This window comes from Hypanus sabinus, unplaced genomic scaffold (genome assembly GCF_030144855.1).
Source record: "Hypanus sabinus isolate sHypSab1 unplaced genomic scaffold, sHypSab1.hap1 scaffold_513, whole genome shotgun sequence".
Taxonomy (NCBI): Eukaryota; Metazoa; Chordata; class Chondrichthyes; order Myliobatiformes; family Dasyatidae; genus Hypanus; species Hypanus sabinus.
In genome coordinates, this window is record NW_026781377.1 from 46190 (window position 1) to 66820 (window position 20631).

The 20631-nt window shown below is 46.8% G+C and overlaps 1 protein-coding gene across 1 annotated transcript; it reads left to right on the plus strand.

The window, feature by feature from the left end:
• Positions 1-506: 506 nt before the first annotated feature.
• On the plus strand, positions 507-17641 carry LOC132389245 (oxidized low-density lipoprotein receptor 1-like). Its single transcript, XM_059961736.1, has 5 exons — positions 507-554; positions 11151-11267; positions 12715-13037; positions 15785-15930; positions 17438-17641. Exons 2-5 carry the CDS (start codon positions 11212-11214, stop codon positions 17504-17506), a joined length of 594 nt encoding a protein of 197 aa, XP_059817719.1. The 5' UTR covers positions 507-554; positions 11151-11211; the 3' UTR covers positions 17507-17641.
• Positions 17642-20631: the final 2990 nt, after the last annotated feature.

Sequence of the window (20631 nt, forward strand, 5' to 3'; positions counted from 1 at the left end):
TGACATTCTGACGTTCAGACGCATTCTTCACCGCCCTGTCTACCTGCGACTTCACTTTCTGGGAACCGTGTTCCTGGACCGCGTGTCCTGCTGTTCTCCAACCCGAGGCTGTCTTACATAGCTCGCACTTAACAGATTTAAACTGCATTTGCTTCTGCTAGTGACGGGTCCCAGTCTGAGAAAGGAACTGCAACATTAAACCTTTGCTCCTCGCACAAAGCCAATTGTATATCTCTTGTATATCTTCATTTCTCGCCCTATTTCCTCCCTCCATCCATTCCTCTCTCGGCTATTCTGTCTCCACGTCTTTCTCTACTCACTTCCTCATCTCCCTCATATTGTCCCTCTCTCACTCCGCCCCACCCCCCCATTCTCCACCAGTCCCTCGCGCTTTTATTTTTCTGTTACGCACTTTCTCTTCCATTCTCTTCCAGATTGTCCGGACTCCACTTACTCTCAGCTGAATCTTCGCCAAAATGAACTTGTCATCTCTAAGGATGAAGATCCTCCTGTTGAGACGGGACCAGGAGAAACGCCAGTGACTGCTCAGGCAGGTCAGAGTTCTCATTGATGACGCCATTCTGAGGGGGGGTCACGTGCTATACGCACACGTGCACAAGCAGTAATACATCTGCACCGACCTTTTCTCTAGCAGTTCATTCCACTGACGGAGCCCCGTCTGAAACAAAAAAAAAATCACTTTAGTCCGCAGTTAAATCTCTTTCTTCCATCACCTCAGAACTGTGCGCTCTGATCCTCGATCCTGCAAGTGTATAGAAAATGACTGCGCATTCACATTGTCTTGTCCCACGTGGTTTTATAAACCTCTGTCAATTACCCATAAAAGCCAAGGTATAAAATCCTAACCTGCCTGTCTTATCTCCATAACTCAGTCCCTCGAGTCTCGGCAATATCCTCTAAAGCTCCCTCTACAATCTTTGCTGCTCAGTGGCATTACACCTGGAGGAGGTGGACATAATCTGAACACTGTACTCCAAGTTCGGCCTACCCTACATTCTTTACAACTGCAAAGTGACCTCTCGACTCCGGAACTCAGTGCCTTGATTGATAAAGATACCATCTTTACTGCCCTACCTATCCTTGACCTCTTTCTTGGATCCGGTTTCCTGTAGCCCAGGGTCCGTCTATTATATAACACTTCCCGGAGTTCGTCCTCTTCACTGTAACTGTCCCACCCTGACTTATCTTCCTGAAATTCGACAACTCGCAGTTATCAGAAATAATTTGAAGTTGCTCTTGCTCGGCCCAAGTTGCCTGCTAATCGAGATCCCACTGGAAGAGGAAAATATCTTCACTGTTTACCATATCAAGAACATAGAACATAAAATAGTACAGTACATTACAGGCCCCTCGGCCCACAATGTTGTGCCGCACCTCATACCCTGCCTCCCATATAACTTCCTCCACAAATTAAATTCCTCCATATACCTGTCATGTAGTCTCATAAGCTTCACTGGTGTATCTGCCTCCGCCACTGACTCAGGCGGTGCATTCCACGCAACAACCACTCTCTGAGAGAAAGACCCTCCTCTAATAACCCCCTTGAACTTTCCTCCCCTTACCTTAAACAGTTGTCCTCTTGTACCGAGTAGTGGTGCCCTGGGGAAGAGGCGCTGGCTGTCCACTCTGTCTATTCCTCTTAATATCCTGTACAACTCTATCATGACTCCTCTTATCCTCCTTCTCCTGTAGTAAAGCCCAAGCCCCCTTAATCACTGATGACAATCCATACCCTCTAAACCAGGCAGCATCCTGGTAAATCTCGTCTGTACCCTTTCCAATGCTTCCAATTCCTACCTATTGTGAGGTGACCAGAACAGGACACAGTACTCCAAATGTGGCCTAAATTGAGTTTCATAGAGCTGCATCATAACATCGCGTCTCTTAAACTCTATCCCTCGACTTATGAAAACTAACACCCCATAAGCGTTCATATCTATCCTATTTACCTGTGAGGCAACTTCCAGGCGTCTGTGAACATGTACCCCCATATCCCTTTGCTCCTCCACACTGCCAAGTATCCTGGCATTTACTTTGCTCTCTGCCTTGGAGTTTGTCCTTCCAAAGTGCATCACATCACACTTCTCTTGGTTGAACTCCATCTGCCACCTCTCAGCCCCCTTCCGCGTTGCATCAATGTCTCTCTGCAATCCTTAACATTCCTCCACACTTTCCACAACACTACCAACTTCTGTATCGTCTGCACTCTATCCAACCCACACTTCTACCCCGACATCCAGGTCGCCAAATAAAATCACGAAAAGTAGTAGTCCCAGAACAGATCGTTGTGGGACACCACTAGTCACAACCCTCCGATCTGAATGTAATCCCTCCACCACGGCCCTCTGCCTTCCGCAGGCAAGCCAATTCTGAATCCACCTGGCCAACCGTCCCGGGATCCCATGAATTCCGACTTTCTGAATAAACCTACCGTGTTGAACCTTGTCAAATACCTTACTAAAATCCATGTAGGTCACATCTACTACACTCCCCTCATCTATACGTCTGGTAACCTCCTCAAAGAATTCTATCAGGCTTGTTAGGCACGATCTGCCTTTCATAAAGCCATGCTGACTGTCCTTGATCGGACCACCTTTCTCTAAATGCCTACAGTTTCTATCTCTAAGAATATTTTCCAACAGCTTTCCCACCACAGACGGAAGACTCATTGGTCTATAATTACCCGGACTATCCCTATTACATTTTTGAACAAGGGGACAACACTCGTCTCACTCTAATCCTCCGGTATCATTCCCGTGGATAACAAGGACATAAAGATCCTAGCCAGAGGCTCAGCCATCTCTTCCGTCGCTCGTGGAGAGGCCTGGGGAATATTCCGTCAGGATCCGGGGACTTTTACGTCATAATGTATATTAACATCTCTAACACCTCCTCTCCCTTAGTATCAACATGCTCCAGAACATTAACCTTACTCATATTGTCCTCACCGTCATCAAGTTCCATCTCAGTGGTGAATACCGAAGAGAAGTATCCATTGAGGATCTCGCTCATCTCCACAGCCTCCATCCACATCTTCCCACTTTTATCTCAGATATGTTCTACCTTCACTCCTGTCATCCTTTTGATAATTAAAGAATGGCTTCACATAATTGAAGAATGACTTGTGGATTTCCTTTACCCTTCTCGGCAAAGCCTTCTCATGCCCACCATACTTTTTTTCAGCCCCTTGATAAGCTTCTTTCTTGCCACCCTATATAACGCAATAGACCCATTTGATCCTTGCTTCCGAAACCTCATGTATGCTGCCTTCTTCCACCGGAGTAGATTTTCCATCACACTACCATTCTTCATCTTCCTCACCGGGACAGATTAATTCCAAACTTCCTGCAAGTGATCCTTAAACATCGACCACATGTCCATCGTAGATTTCCCTGCAAAAACATCATCCCAATTCACACCCGCAAGTTATAGTCTTATAGCCTCATATTCTGCCCTTCTCTAACTAAAAATGTTCCTGTCCTCACTGATTCTATCCTTTTCCTTGATAATGCTAAAGCACCTTTGCATCTTTCCAAAATCTGTCTCCCAATCTGTTCTTCGGTATCTCTGTTGCTACCAGGGAATCTATACAAATATCCCCAGTAGTGTAAATAGTCCATTCCTGTTCCTGACTTCCACCCATACTGACTCAAAAGAGTTTCCTGCTAAATTACCCACCCGTTCTGTAGCTGTAACTGTATCCCTGACCAGTGATGCCACCCTCCTCCCCTACCCCCTCTCTATCGCTTTTAAAGCACTGAAATCCAGGAATATTGAGAATCCATTCCTGCCCTGGTGCCAGCCAAGTCTCCTTAATGGCCACTATGTTAAAATTCCATGTATATATCCAAGCTTCAGTTTATCACCTTTCTTCCTGATGCTTCAAGTATTGAAGTACACACACTTTAGCCCTTCTACCTTTCTACCTTTACAGCTTTTATTCTGCTTCTGTTTCCTCAAAGCCTCTTTATATGTTAGAGCTGGCTTTACTCCATGCACTTCTTGCACTGCTCTATCGCTCCGTGTCCCAACCCGCTTGCAAATCTGTTTAAACCCTCCCGAAACATGCTAGCAAACTGCAAGCTTATCAAACGCGAATTGTGTAATCTCTTACAAATGATCGATACAGTTGACAAAGATCCTTGGTCCCACTAGCGACAATCTGGTATTCATGACGAGTGACCGGCATCCAGTCTGAGAAACGAAATTTAACCCTCAAGCTTTGCTCCCACAGCAGAGCCAATTTTATATTGTATGATCAGCAATGATCACAGTGAATAGCGGTGCTGGTTAGGGGGCCGAATGGCCCAATCCTGCACCTACTGTCTATTGTGTATTCTCTATATCCAGTCAGCCATTCCTCCCTTTGTCGTATACCTACTTTCAGAGCGGTAGACCATCTGGGACCGTGTTAAATCTGTGTATATTACATCTACCGACCTGACTGGATCAGTCCTCCGCAGTCAAATTAGTCAGGCAGAACTCTTTTCACATAATCTACTAGAGCAGTCTACCATATCTGGGAACTTGTCAGCCAGCCTACATTATCTCTGCCCATGCGCAGAAATCAGTCTGTCAAATTTCGCTGTGCCCCCCACCATTCTACAGAGTAGCTCACCAACTGGAAACGTTAAATGCGTTATAGAGTTCCTTATTCATCAAGTCTACTTCCCTGTTCTCATGAACCGCCCTTGTTCCTCACTCACAATGTTGAAACTGCTTCACCCGTGACCGCAAGTAACTGCTGAGCTTTGTTCCTCACTCAAAATGTTGAAACCGCTTCACCCGTGACCGCAAGAACCTGCTGAGCGTTGTGGAAAGAGCTGAACCTATCTCGGAAACCAGCGTCCTTTCCGTGAACTCTGTCCACAGATCCCTGACGCCTCGATGAAGCAGCCAGCAGCATCACAGAACCACCTCTAGCCCCGCCGGCCATTCTGGCTTCTGCACCTTACTATCGGAGGGAAGATGCGAAGGCATGTCTCACTAGGCTGAAGGACAGCTTCTACCCCAGAGTTATCAGACTATTGAACCGTCCTCTACCATGATAAGTGTACTCTTGATCTCGCAATCTGCTTCCCATTTGCCGTTTCAGCTTATTATCAGCCTGCACTGCACATTCTCTGTAACTGTGACCCTTTATTCTGCATTCTGTGATTGATTTACGTTGCTCCACTGCCATGAAGTGACCGGTATCTCTGGATGCAACTGGCCGCTCTCTCTGACGTGTATGTAAATGACATGGGTGCCAAGTTAGATGAATGGTTTGATACGCCTACAGATGATACGAAGATGGGTGATGTTGTGGATTGTGGACTTGAGAAAAATCTGTATAACCGTAAAGCAATAACTGCACGGAATCAAGCCATCTCGGCCTTTCTAATCCTTGCCGAACGCTTAATCTCACCTAGTATCACCGACCTGCACTCTGCCCATAACCCTCCATTCCATTCCTGTCCATATACCTACCTGATTTTACTTTAAATGACAAAACCGAACCTGCCTCTGACACTTCTACTGGAACCCCGCTCCACAGAGCTACCACGCTCTAAGTAAAGAAGTTCCCCCTTGTGTTACCACTAAAATTGCACCCTGGCTCTCAACTCATGTCCTCTCGTTTGAATCTCCCCTACTCTCAATGGAAATATCCTGTCCACGTAAACTCTATCTATCCCCTGATAATTTTAAATACCTCCATCAAGTCCCTCCTCGCCCTTCGCAGCTCCAAAGAATAAAGACCTATCTTGTTCAACGTTTCTCTGCAACTTAGGTGCTGAAACCCAGGTAACATTCTAGTAAATCTTCTCTGTACTTTCTCTATTTTGCTGACATATTTACAATAATTCGGTGACCAGAACTGTACACAATAATCCAAATTTGGCCTTACCAATCCCTTGTATAAATTTAACATTACATACCATCTCCTATACTCAATGCTCTGCTTTATAAAGGCCAGCATACAAAAAGCTTTCTTCACCACCCTATCCACAAGAGATTCCACCTTCAGGAAACTGTGCACATAATTCCGCGATCACTCCGTTCTACAAAATTTTTCAGTTCCGTACCATTTACCACGTATGTCCTATTTTCATTATTTCTTCTAAATTGTAGCACCTCACACTTATCAGCATTAAACTCCATCTGCCACCTTTCAGCCCACTGTTCTATACAGCCAGAATCTATCTGCAAACTTTGAGATCCTACTTCATTATCCAGAACACCACCTGTCTTTGTATCATCTGCATAATTACTATTCAAATCTACCACCCCATCATCAAGATCATTAATGTAAATGACAAACAACATTGGTCCCAGCATAGATCCGTGAGGCACACCACCAGTCACCGGCCTCCAACCTGGCAAACAGTTATCCACCACTGCTCTCTGGCATCTCCCATCCAGCCACTGTTGAATCCATTTTTCTGTTGCAACATTAACACCTAAAGAATGAACCTTCCTAACTAAATTTCCGTGCGGAACTTTGTCAAAGGCCTTACTGAAATCCTTTCAAACAACATCCATAGTTTCCTCTCGTGAGCTTTCCTAATAACCTCTTCGAAAAATTAAATAAGGTTTGCCAAAAATGACCTTCCACGCACAAATCCATGCTGACTGTTCTTAATTAGACCCTGACTATCCAGATAATTATATATACCATCTCGGTATACTTTCCATTCATTTACCCACCACTGTCGTCAAACGTACAGGCCAATAATAGCGAGGTTTACTCTTAGAACCCTTTTTAAACAATGGGACAACATAAGCAATACGCCAATCCTCTGGCACCATCCCCGTTTCTAATGGCATTTGAAATATTTCTGTCAGAGCCCCTGCTATTTCTGCACACACTTCCCTGAAGGTCCTAGTGAAAATCCGATCAGGACCCTCAGATTTATCCACTATTAAATTCATTAGAAGCACCATTACTTCCTCCTCTTTAATCATCATAGTTTCCATAATTAGCTTACTTGCTTTCCTTACCTTACACAATTCAATATCCTTCTTCTTAGTGAATACCGAAGAAAATAAATTGTTCTAAATCTCCGCCATCTAGTTTGACTCCGCAGATAGCTATCCACCCTGATTCTCTAGGGGAACAAATACTATCCTTGTGCTATTAATATAACTGTAGAAAATCTTTGGATTTATTTTCCCCTTACTTGCCAAAGCAACCTCCTATCTTCTTTAATTTTTCTAATTTCTTTTTTGAGATTCATTTTGCATTTTTTACATTCCTCGCGCATCTCATGTATTCAAATCTGCCTATATTTATTGTAGATCTCTCTCTTGTTCCGAATCTAGTTTCCAATATACCTTGAAAACCATGGCTCTCTCAAATCCTTAACATTTTCTTTTAGCCTAAGGATTCTATACTTTCAAAATTTTTACCTCAAAATCCATTAGGATGTGGAACAGTTACAGATCTGGGTTGGACAAATGGCAGATGGAGTTTTTCACGAACAGCCTTAAAACCAAGAACCTAAAGAGTGTTGATTAACAGAGGAAGATTGGGTTCAAATCACATTATCCGTGGTTAAGCAGGCATATTACACGTATGTCTTCATTAATACAGGCACTGGTTTCAAAAGTCAGAAGTTATGTTGCAACTTCATCAAAATTTCTGAATAGGCTGCATCCGGCGTATTGTACACAATTCTGGTCACCCCATTGTTGTGAGGATTAGAAGGGCTTGGATAGCCTCCGGAGATTGTGAACGGCAGATCCGACAGATGTTTCTAGGATCACAAGAGGCATAGACTGAGTAGACCGGCAGTTCCTTTCACCAAAGCTGAAACGTCTAATACCAGAGGGAATGCATTCGGGACAACATTGTAGGCCTGTTTCTGTACTCCGCGGGGTGGTCTCTGTTCCTCAGGGGCTCTCTGTTCTGCAAAACTCTCCACGGTCCCTGACGACCTGTGACTTCATTTTCAGGGAACCGTGTACCTGTAGCCCTGGGACCCTCCGTTCTTTAACATATCTCAAGTTTCCTCACGTTGACCGTGCAAGTCCTACCCTGTTTGCCCTCCTGAAATACGATAGTTCAAACTAAATAGCATGTGCTCCTGTTCAGGCGACTTCACCGGCGAATCGACATTGCACTGTAAGAGATAACTGTCTTCACTGTTTAAAGCACCATCAAAGTTAATGCCATCTGCAAGCTTACCTACCGTGTATTGTATAATCTGTTATAAATGGTCGATATAGTTGACAAATATCTCTGGTCCCACCACCAACCACTCGTGAGCAACGCGAGTGACGGGCTTTCAGTCTGAGAAATGAATTACAACCCAAAACTTTGTCGCCTATCGCCGAGCCAATTGTATACCTAATCAGCCATCACTCCCTGTGTCGCACACCATCTCTCGGAACAGTATGCTATCTGGGATCATGTTAAATTCTATGTACATTACATCCAGCACCTCGGCCTGAACAGTCCTCCTCAATTAAATCGGTCAGAGAGATCTTCTTGGGTTCCAAATCATCTTCACACCAGTCTCCCATCTGAGCCCTTGTTCATGCCTCTGTATGGTACATCTGCTCCCAATTCCTTGTCTGACCTCTACAGTTAAATCTGCCCGAAAAACGCTACCTGGGACTCACGCCACCTGTCATCTCCTTCCCCCTTCTCTATTTTCCCTATCTTTCTCTCTCCCACCCAGTCTCACTGCACCATTCCTTCTCGATCTCTCTCTACATTACTCTCTCCCATCTTCCAGAGTGATCTACCATATCGGATTTTGATACGGGACATGTCAAGTGTCCGTTATGCCTATCAATCCGGACATATCAGTCAGTTTAAATTCCCTTGGGTCCAACACCATTACACAGAGTAGTCCACCAAGCTGAAATAAAAGTCTTATTTTCTTTCCTGTTCACAATGTCTACTACTCTGCTTTCATGAAACGCGCTGGTTCCTCACTAAAAAATATAAACATTGTTCCGCCCATGACCGCAAGAAACTGCAGAGCGTTGTGGAAAGATCTCTGCCCAGCTCCGAAACCAGCTTCCTCTCCATGAACTCTTTCTGCACACACTGCTGCTCCGACAGTTATCAAAGGTCCCCGGACATTCTGTCTTCTGCACCCTCCCATCGGAGGGAAAATGTGAAAGCATGTATCAGGAAGCTCAAGGACAGCTTCTACACTACAATAATCAGACTACTAAACCGACCCCAAATACGATAAGATGTACTCTTGACCTCAAATCCTCTTCTTCGAAGCTTTTGAACCTTATAATCTGCCTGCACTGCAATTTCTCTGTAATTTGGATGCTTTCTTCGGAATTCACGATCGAGTAACCTTGGTCTACTCCAGTAAAGTGACCCGTATCTATGGATGTGGGTGGGATCTCTCCTGTCTGTGATGTATATAAACGAACTGGATGAGAATGTAGGTGGGTAGTTTGGTATGTTTGTAGATGATACGTTGATGGGTGTTGTGGATCACTTAGAGGACCTGCAACGAATTCCGTAGGACACGGATCAGTTTCTGATATGGGATGGAAGAATGGCAAATACTGTTTAAACGGGACATACGTAAAATGTTGCACCTTGGTAGGTCAAATATACAGATTTAACACTGTACTAAAGCCGAAACCCGAAATGTCTGAAATGTATATCCGAATTACTTCTAATTATCTGGATAGACAGGGTCTGATTAGTAACCGTTAACATGGATTTGTGCGTGGATGTTCATGTTTGACAAATCTTATTGAATTTTTGGGAATGGTTACTAGGAAAGTTGACGATGGGAAAGTAGTGAATGTTGTCTATATGGACTTCAGTAAGGAATTGACGAGCTTAGTTAGAAAGGTTCAATCGTTAGGTATTAATGTTGAAGTAGTAAAATGCATTAAAGAGTGGCTGGATGGGAGATGCCTGAGAGTAGTGGTGGACAACTGTTTGCCAGTTTGGAGGCCGATGACTAGTGGTGTGACTCAGGGATATGTACTGGGTCCATTGTTGTTTGTCATATACATTAATGGTCTTGTTGATGGGGTGGTAAATTGTATTAGTAAGTATGCAGTGTACTTCCAGTAGAAATGGTGGAAGCAGGTTCGATATTGTCATTTAAAACAAAATTCGATAAGTGTATAGACAGGAAAGGAATGGAGGGATATGGGCTGAGTGCAGGTTGGTACGACTGGCTGAGAATAAGCGTTCGGCATGGACTAGAAGGGCCGAGATGGCCTGTTTCCGTGCTGTAATTGTGATATGGTTATAAGGGCCAGTGGGACTAGGTGAGAGTCAGTGTTCGGCACGGACTAGAAGGGCCGAGACGGCCTGTTTCCGTGCTGTAATTGTGATATGGTTATATGGGCCAGTGGGACTAGGTGAGAGTAAGCGTTATATATGAACGATCTGGATGAGAATGTAGATGGGTGGTTTGGTATGTTTGTAGATGATAGGCTGATGGTTGTTGTGGATCGCTTTGAGGCCCTGCATTCAATTCCATAGGACATGGATCAGTTTCCGATATGGGATGGAGGAATGGCAGATGGTGTTTAACCCCGACAGACGTAAAATGTTGCACCTTGGTAGGCGAAATGCTCAGAGATAACACAAGATCATAAGAGTTGCATTCCAGATATGAAATGTTTAATACAAGAGGGAATTGAACCCGGGTCGCTGGTACTGTAAACCGCTGCGCTAACCATCACGTGCCCGTGCCGCCCTTCTCCCTGTCAGCAGCCTCAAGACAAAGAAACACAATGGAGTCCTCGAAAATCCCCACCACATGTTAATCCACACAAGACCGTCATTTATCTCATGTGCGAAAAAGGAACAAAATGGGCAAACAACAAGATAGATAGGAAAAATAATGAAATCGTGACACTCGCTCTTTCCACTCTTTCGCACCCCTTCTGTCTCGCTCCATTGTCTCTTCCCCTCTCCCCCACTTTTTTCTCTCGTCACTACTCCTCTCTTCCCCACGCTTTCGCTGTCCTTCTCTCAAATCCCACTCAACATTGATTAAGAACATTGCTTCCTCTTCTCACGCGGCCATTTACTCTCCCCTTTCTCTTCTCGTTTTCTCTCCCCAATTCTCTCACATTTGCCCGTCCATCGCTCCCCTCACACAATCCCCTGAATTTTCCTTCTGTTTCTCTGAATGTCGTCTCCACAGGTCCGCATAAACAGGAGCCGAACGAGAACATCGGAAATAGAACGGACCGTAAGATCTGCTTATGCTGCATAATTGCGTCCGTCCTCCTTGTGACCGTGGTCGGGCTGTCGATCTATGGTGAGTCGAACGGACTCCGGTTGGAGTCGGACCGTAAACTAACAGAACGGAATGAAACCTGAGTGTAAAACCTCGCAGTGACACGGACTCGCCGCTCAACGTGTACCTCACCACGTACCTCGCCACGACACTGACACATACCGTTCCGTGAGGCCGTCAAGTACCTCACCGTGACAGTGTCACGCCCCTCACCGTGGAAATGACACTACCCTTTCTGAACAGGGACACAACTTCCACCATGACACAGTTACGTCCACACCATGACACCGAGAAAAGCTACTCTGAATCCAGACGGTCAATTCCCCGTGGATCCCCTGTATCATAATCCTCTGGATAACCCTCCCCTGAGGGATCCAGTCAAACACCCACCGCTCCAACTTAATCGATCACATTCCGGAGAGGTGACAAAATCTCTGGAATCAGAGAGACGCTTGTCGGCCCTGGGAAGTCAAGGGATTTGGAATCTCAGCGATGTGGCTCAATGTAACTGAGATTGAGAGAGGGATAGATGTTGGTGGTGGTAGGAGAGACCGCGGCTGATGGGTGGAAGCGAGTCCCAGTGGGGGACACGGCTGAATTGAACACTGAGAGCGAACATGGGAAATAGATCGAACCGATGGATCTGCCTTCTATGTCACGTTACGTCTGACATTATTGGGATTGTTGACGGGCTCTCGACCCATGGTGAGCCGAACGGGCTCCAAATGTAAATAAATTGTAATTGAAAAACAGCACAATGACACCGACACGCCCTTCACCGTGACACTGAGGCACCACTCACTGTGACACTTACACGCTCCTCGACCTGACCCATCCAGCTCCGCACCGTGACACTCACACGTCACTGTAACAGATTTTAGCGAGACAGTATCGCCCCTCAATATAACACCGATACACAACCTAAATTGTACACCCCGCGACATCGACCTACACCTCAGCGTGACACTGTCACACCCACCGTAGCCATGACATGCCTCTCACCGTGAAACAGACACACCTCTCTCTATAAGATTAGCACACCACAGACAATGACACAGATACACTAAAAACCGTGACACCCCACTCCCCTCATTCTGACATTTCCCTCGCAGTGACATCGAGAAACACTGCATTAGGAGCCGCCTCAACTCTCGACAGTGCACCTAAACACCTCTCACAGTGACACCGACTCCTTCCTCAGAGCAACTCGAACATGCCCCGCACGATAATGACGCAGACCCCCATTGTAAAAGCAACGGAATCTTCACCGGGGCAATGAAAAGCGCTCAGCGTGACACAGACACGACCCTCATGGAGGAACCGATGCCTCTCACTGTGCCACCAGCACATCCTTCACTGTCACCCCCTTCACCGTGGCACTGACACAAAACTCTGTGACCCGTTCGGTAGCGTGACGCTGACTCACGTGTCTCCGTAAACGCTAAACATCCTTCACCATCTCTCTCAGTATCACAGATTCGTCAGTCTCAGATCACCTCCAACCGAAACTACCAGCTCCTTCGGGAAGAGTATCACGAGATGAACAGGACCCAGCGCCAATGTCGCCAATGTTGTTAAACTCAACCCTTGAATCCACAATATCCGAGAATTCCCACCTCAATCTGTCCCAAAGAACGTGTCTCGACAATCTTTCAGCGCTCATCTCTAATCTGTCCGTTCTTAAACGAAGGGACTCTGAACTCCTTAACCAGCTTATTGTGGTGAAAAAGAAGTACAGATCTGTCAACGAAACCAAGACTCGAATCTGTGAATTGTTGACCAGCAGAAGAGGTGAGACATCATCCCCCTCTTTCACCCACTCCTCATCACAGGGCAGGCATGGAGACAGGAAGCGTCACTCTATGCTTGTCATCTGGAGTGTGTGAAGAGATATATGGAGGGAGATTCACTCTGTGTTTGACTAGGCGAGTGTTTGACGGGGCTACCTGGAGAAAGTTTTACTCTATCACTGCATCCAGCAGAGTGTGATGGGAAGTTGTGGAGGTGGATTCACTCTTGGACTGACCTCGGGATTGTGAGACGTAACATTGCAACTTCCTTCTATGTCTGACTCCGGGAATGTCTGATGGGACGATATGGATCCAGCTTCCCTCTGTGTCTGACAATGGAATTGTGTGATGATACAGTGCACAGAGAGATTCACCCCATGTCTAACCCCTGAAGTGTGTTATAGCACCGTGGAGAGAGAGTTTCACTGAATCAGGGAGTGTGTGATGGGACGGTGCAGCTGGGGCTTCACTCTGTGTCTGAATCCGGGAGTGAGTTCTGGGACGTTGCAGAAGGAGCCTCACTCAGTGTCTGATCCCGGGAGGGTGTGATGAGACGGTGTGGACTGAGTTGGATAAAAATGGCTTAAAGAAAGAAAGCAGAGGGTAGTTGTGGAAGGAAAGTATTTCTCCTGGAGGTCGATGACTAGTGGAGTACCGCAGGTTTCTGTCTTGAGACCTCTGCTATTTGCGATTTTTATAACTGACCTGGATGTAGAGGGGGAAGGATGGGAGAGTAAGTTTTTGGATGACTCGAAGATTGGAAAAGTTGTGGTTGGAGCTATAGGTGGTCGAAGGTTACAAGATTATGTAGACAGGCTGCAGAGTTGGGCAGAAAAAATGGCATATGGAGTTCAACCCGGCCATGTGTGAGATGATGCATTTTGGAAGTGCAAACCTGAAGACTGAGTACATGATTAATGGTAAGTTACTTAAAAGTGTGGTTGCTACTCTACAAATCTCTGGTGAGATCGCACAGAGTATTGTGTTCACTTCTCGTCACCTCATTATAGGAATAATGTGGAAGCTATGGAGAGGGTGCAAAGGAGATTTACCAGGATGTGGCCTGGATTGGAGAAAAAGTCATATGAAGCTACTTTAACAGAGCTGGGACTTTTCTCTTTGGGGCGTACATGAATGAGAGGGGACTTGATAGAGGTCTAGAAGATTATAAGGGGCATAGATATGTTGATAGTCAGTACCTGTTTCCCAGGACACCAATAGCAAAGACCAGACGGCATATGTACAAAATTAAGGGAGGGAAGTTTAGGGGAGACATCAGTGTTAAGTTTATTACACAGGGCTGTGAGTACCTGGAATGACTTGAAAGGGGTGGTGGTGGGGGCTAAAACGTTAGGAGTATTTAAGAGCTTCTTCTGCAAGAACATGGATGAACGAAAAGTATCGGGTTATGTGGCAGTGTGGGTTTAGTACTTTTCTTAAGGAATATATGGGTCAGCACATAATGGGGGGCTGAAAGGCCTGTACTGTGGTGAAGTGTTCTATGATTTTATGGTTGTATGGAGGAAGACGGAGAAACTGACTCCGGAGGAGTGTGACTGGACGGCGTGCAGGAAATTTCACACCAGGTCTGAACGCTCGAATGTGTGATGAGGCCATGGAGAAAGAGATTCACTCTGTGTCTGATCCAGGCAGTACGTGACGAGACTTTGCAGAGAGAGAAAACTATGTGTCTCACTCCGGGAGTGTGTGATGGGACACTGGGGACGGGAGTATCATTCCACTTCAGACACTGTGTGATGGGTCCGTGGAGAGAGATTCAGTCTGCGTCTGACCGTGTTCGTGTGTGATCGGAATGTGTGCCGGGAGCATAAATCTGTGTCTCAGCCTATATGCGCATGATGGGACTCTGTGTTTGACACTGTTGCGTGTGATGAGAAGCTACGGCGGGACGTGGGTCGATGAGTGCCTTTGACGAGGGTGGGGAACGTTATGTGTTTGTCTGACACTGGTAACGGTGACGCGTGCCTGGATGGTGTTCCGCTCAATGTCAGATAACTCTGTGATAGGACTGTGGAGGGAACTTCTCTCGTTTACTGACCCCTGTGATGTCAGCGGTAGACATCATGCTATGGTAGACAAGGGGAGTGTGCAGCGGGATGAAGCAGAGAGCGTTTCATTTCCTATCTGACCACGGGAGGTTGTATTGCGGTTTTGTGGATGGAAGTCCACTTTGTGTTTGTCCGCAGTACCGTGTGATGGGAGAGTGTGCTGGGAGCTTCACTCTATGTTTGAACCAAAGAGTGTGTGATAATGTAGATTAGGGTTAGGGTCGTGTGTGATGGGACAGAGTGGAAGGAGCATCACTCTGTGCCTGACACCGGGACAGTATGATGTGACCGTGAGACAAGAGCTTCATTCTTCGCCTGTCTCCGAGAGTGTGTAACGGGACATGGCGGACGGAACCCAAATTTGTGTCTGACCCGTCAGGAAGTGTGTGATTGAATGGCCTGCAGGGACTTTCACTCTATAACTCATAGAACGGTGCCGAGGTAGTTTTATTGCATGTCTGATCTCGGGGGGGGGGGGGGGGGGGGTGTGATGGGACCGCATGGCGGGAGATTCACTTTATGACTGGCCGGAGGAGTACGTGATGGGACGGTATGAAAGCAGCGACACCTGCTGTCTGAATCCGGGATGGGAGTTGTGGAGGGAGGTTGAATTTTTCTGATCCCATTTGGTGCAATGGGAGTTTTGGAGGGAGATTCACTGTTTTTTTTTCCTGATTAGGAGAGCACACGTGTCCTCAGAACTGGATCGGAAACGTAGATCGGTGTTATTTCATATCCTCCTTGGAGAAACCTTATGCTGGAGCGAGGGAACATTGTTCAAACTTTGATGCAAGGCTCCTCGAAATAAATTCAGACCAGGAAGAGGTACGTGATTCCCGGAGTCTAACATCGACTGAATCTAGATTGAATCATTCCACACCGTCCCATCACACATCCCCGGGGTATATACAGAGTGAATCTCCCTCCACACAGTCGCATCACACAGTCCCGGGGTCAGACACAGAGTGAAACTACCACTAGAAGCAGAATTCGATTCAGATTTATTATCACCGGCATGTGACGTGAAATTTGTTAACTTATCAGCAGCAATTCAATGCAGTCCATAATCTAGCAGAGAGAGAAAAATATAAGAAATAAAATTAAACATAATAAAAATAAACAAGTAAATCAAACACGTATATTGAATAGATTAAATGAAAATAAAAACAGAAATGGTCTACATTATAAGAAGTGAGGTAATGTTCAAAGCTCTAACCCATTCTGGAATCGGATGGCAGAGGAGAAGAAGCTTTTCCTGAATCACTGAGTGTGTTGCTTCATTCTTCTGTATCTCCTACCTGATGGTGTCAGAGAGAAACGGGCATGCCCTGGGTGCTGCAGGTCATTAATAATGGACGCTGCCTTTCTGAGACTCCGCCTCCTGAAGATGTCCTGGGTACATTGGTGGTATGCGCCCAAAGTTGGAGCTGACTTGATTTACAACCTTTCGCAGCTTCTTTCGGTCCTGTGCAGTAGCCCCTCCATACCAGACAGCGATGCAGCCTGTCAGAATGCTCTCCATTCTGCAACTGTAGAAGCTTTTTTTAGTGTGACCTAATGAAGTACCTCCACGCCGTCCCGTCGCACACTCCCGGGGACGGGAAGAGAGTGACACTCCAACTTTTCCGTCCGATCACACATTCCTGGCAGCAGACACTGCGTGTATCCATCTCCATGCCATCACTTCACATTTTCCCGTGGTCAGGTATGGAGGGAGGCTAAATGGAACCCTGAATTTGGACCAGCATGCTTTTGTCTGAGGTTCGGCGAGGGGGGGGGGGGGGTCGATACTGCCTCCGGCCCGGTCAAACTGAATAATCTCGATTGTGTGGGTGTGGCCCGGTTAGAAATCAATCCCAAGAACTAACGAGCAGAACACCATTTGCAATGAAAAGATTGGGCTTTATGATTCTTCATTTGACTATGCTTTATTACAGAAAACAAAGAGAAAAAGGCCCATTTTAACGAAACAGTCTAATGCTTCCCTTGGAGATCACCGTTTTCCCGTCCGTCCGTTCGCCATCGATTTCCCCCGGGTGTGGTCGACAAACGACACCATTCCAAGTCCGCCCAGACCTGCAGTCTACGATTACCCCGTTTTGGCATCTTCTCTCTCCATCGTTAGCCGAACAAAAACCCGCGAATCCCTCTCTCTCGGGCTCACAGGAAAGAACCCCCCCCCCCCCATCATGGGACGCCACACAGTCCAAAGCCCCCGTTATCTCTCGTCATAACACAAACACACTGCTGCTACAGAGAAACCGTTACATTAGCAGTGAAATATTTCCCAGGGCTTTGCATACACATTTATCGAAGGGATTTACTTTCACAGAATTTTATTGCCATCTCTATCGCCTCCGGACCCGGAATTTACTGGATTGGAAAATGCGGAGAAGGGTGAGGTTTGGACGGTTGCAGGTCGGTGGTGTGGGACTGACACGAGGCCGTGGAGAGAGAGCCGGGAGGGGGATTATTTTTCAGACTTACAGATTTACACTGTGAGTCAGTTTGGAGACTGACACGAGGCCGTGGGAAGAGAGTGGGTCAATGGGATAAGATCGGAGGCTGACGCAAGGCACTGGGGAGAGAGTGGGTCATTGGGATTAGATTGAGCTTTGGCACAGATTTGTGGGGAGAGAGTGGGTCTGTAGGATCAGTTTGCAGACTGACACGGGGCTGTCAGGAGAATGGAAAAGTGGGATTAGTTTGTTGCCAGATGTACGGTGTCGAGAGAGGGTGGGGGAATGGGATTAATTTGGGAACTGACTCGAGATTTTAGGGGAGAGCGGTGTACTGGGACTCGTACGGCCAAGAAACCGAAGCTGTGGGGAGAGCGTGGTATCATGTGAGTAGTTCAGAGTCTGACAAGGGGCTGTGGGGAGAGCGCAGATTAATGGGATTAGTTTGGGATCTCCGGGTATCTGCTGGAGCGGTTTTGTCTCTGTTGAAATTGTATGACCCTCTTTGATAGGAATGTGGCCTCTGATCTTCTTTACAAGATGTTCTATGGACCGACCACCTGCAGTAAGTGTGACTCGTCCCGTTACAATTTCCAGTGCGAAAGGAAATACAGATTCATCTGCGAGAAGTCGGCGCATTTATACCCGGATATTCCTGAAGAGATCCGAGGTCTCTGTCAACAGTCTCTCGGGCCGAATTCAATCATGTGACTACAAGCCGCTACTCCTCATTCAATCTACCCCACTGTCTCTCTGCCATCCTTTCATCCCCACCCACCTTGTCTTCCCCTCATTCCTACTCCAGTCTCCTCCTCTACTCGCATCCCCATTCTTCTCACTACTCTCCCTAACTTTCTGAGTACTTTTCTCCCCTACCGCCCCCAATCTACCTGCTCGCCCCATTTATTCCCCCTTTCTAATCCTGGTCTCGCTCTACTATTATTCTCACCAACTTATTCCGTTTCTCCCCCCCTCCTCTCCCCCTCAGATCCCATTATCTGACACTCCACACACCGTTCTCTCCACACAACCTCACCTCAATTCTGTGCACTCTAAATTCCCCAACCCAGAGTAAAAAGACTGCACATTCACCCTATCTGTGCCTCTCCTGGCTTCATACCCACGCTCCAAGGAAGAGTGACACATCCTTCTTGCCTGCTCTCCATACTCCAGACACTCGACACCCGGGAACATCAGCGTAAATCTCCGTCTGCGCTCTTTCCAGATCAGTGGCATCTTTCCTACAGGAGGGCGACGAGATCTGAACACCGCGACCTCACCTGCGACTTGTACAATTACAACGTGACCTTAGCACGCTGCAAAGATGTAAATTTAACGTAAATTGGAAAAAAAAATATAAATAAATATTGCAAAAGAAGTGAATACCGAGGAACTGTTTAAGTGTTCAGCGAGCTTTCGCAATCCGATGGCGGAGGGGAAGCAATTGCTTGTAAATTGCTGAGTTTACAGGAGCCTGTACCCCCTCCCCGATGGTACCGATGAGCACAGGACATTTCCCATCTGGAGAGGGTCCTCGCTGATGGATGCGGTCTTCCCGAGGCATTCCTTCTTGAACCTGTCCTCGATGGAGGGGAGGTTTGTGCCCGTGATGGGATTGGCTGAGTCTAGAACCCTCTGCAGCCTCTGGCGACACTCTGCGTTGCAGCCTCCACTCCAGGCGGCGATGCGACAAGTCAGAACGCTCTCCACAGCACATTCGGAGAAAATCCCGAGTCTTCAATGACAGACCACATCCACTCAGACTCCTAACTTTGTAATCCCCTCTGTACCGAGAAAGATATGGATGGTGGAGAAGGCAGGGTCCGACCAGAGTCTGGAATGCACTCCGGCTGAGACTCGAAATAAGCAAGACCACAGTAATGAAATCCAAAGATAAAGTCACAAGCAGCAGTACAAGAAATAGATCCCGTACGGTTGAGCACTGAGTGCTCGGCGCGAGGCCTTCACCGACAGACATTCCATGAAGGAACACTGGCCGACAATAATTGGCAGTCTGAGGCTTAAAGGGAAAGTGACAGCGAACTACTCTCCGAGGAATGGGAGTGCTGAAACCTGGATGCCTGAGGCTGATCTGTCAGGAACAGGACACATTCTTCGTGTCACATGGATGTGTTGCTCCCAGTGTAGACAATCTGAGATGCTGATAACCAGTATCCCAGGAACTTGAAATTCGATCATATGAGAGAATGGTAGAATTAAGACATTTGCTCCATCGGGTCAGTCCACCACTTGTTTATGGCTGAGAAACCCTTATTCCCAATGTCCAGCTTTCGCTCCGTTCTCTTTATGCTCTGTCTGGTCATGAATCTATCACTCTCTGTCCAGTAGTACTCAGTGTCCAGACCGGTAGAGCCCGGCTTGTCAAATGTCCTGTCCACCCGCAACGTCTGTTTTACACGGGAATCACTAATTGATGTATTATATGTGACTTATATGGACCGGGATTTGTTCTTTCGCTGTAACAGCATGGCATAAAATGCCAAATTCGCGTAAATTAAAAATAAATGATAGAGGCAGCAAACATGTCGAGTTAATGTTCATGCGTTCGAAGATATGACGGCGCAGGGGAACCAGCTGGCCCTGAATCGTTGTGTGTGAGTCTTCAGGCTCCCGTGACTCCTCCATGATTATAGTAACGAGCAGGGAGCTTCCCCCGGGTGGTGAAGGTCCTCAGTGATGGATGCCGCACTTTCAAGGCATCGCCGCTTGAAAATGTCATGCATAGTGGGGAGGGGTGTTGACTGAGTCGGGAACCCTCTGCAGTTTCCTGCGATTCTGTGCGTTGCAAGCCCCACACCAGGCGGCGCTGCGACATGACAGAACGCTCTCCACCGTACAGCCATTGAAATATCCCGGTCTTCAATGAGAGACCGCATCTCCACAAATCCTAAAGCTGTGATCCCTTCTGCAATGCGACAGCTATAGATGCTGTTGAACCCGAATGCAGAGGAAGGTCTGGAATTAATTCAGAGCCAGACTCGAAGTAAGCAAGACACAAACTACAGATGACATGACAATCAGTAGTCGGGAAATGCAACTCATACGG

What these genes read in the sequence shown, in the direction of transcription:
- LOC132389245 (XM_059961736.1), top strand. Translation starts at nt 11,212, where the DNA reads ATGCTGCATAATTGCGTCCGTCCTCCTTGTGACCGTGGTCGGGCTGTC. An exon ending in GGTCGGGCTGTCGATCTATG is followed by an intron (nt 11,268 to 12,714) that starts GTGAGTCGAACG and finishes CATCTCTCTCAG; the next exon opens with TATCACAGATTCGTCAGTCT. An exon ending in ATTGTTGACCAGCAGAAGAG is followed by an intron (nt 13,038 to 15,784) that starts GTGAGACATCAT and finishes TTTCCTGATTAG; the next exon opens with GAGAGCACACGTGTCCTCAG.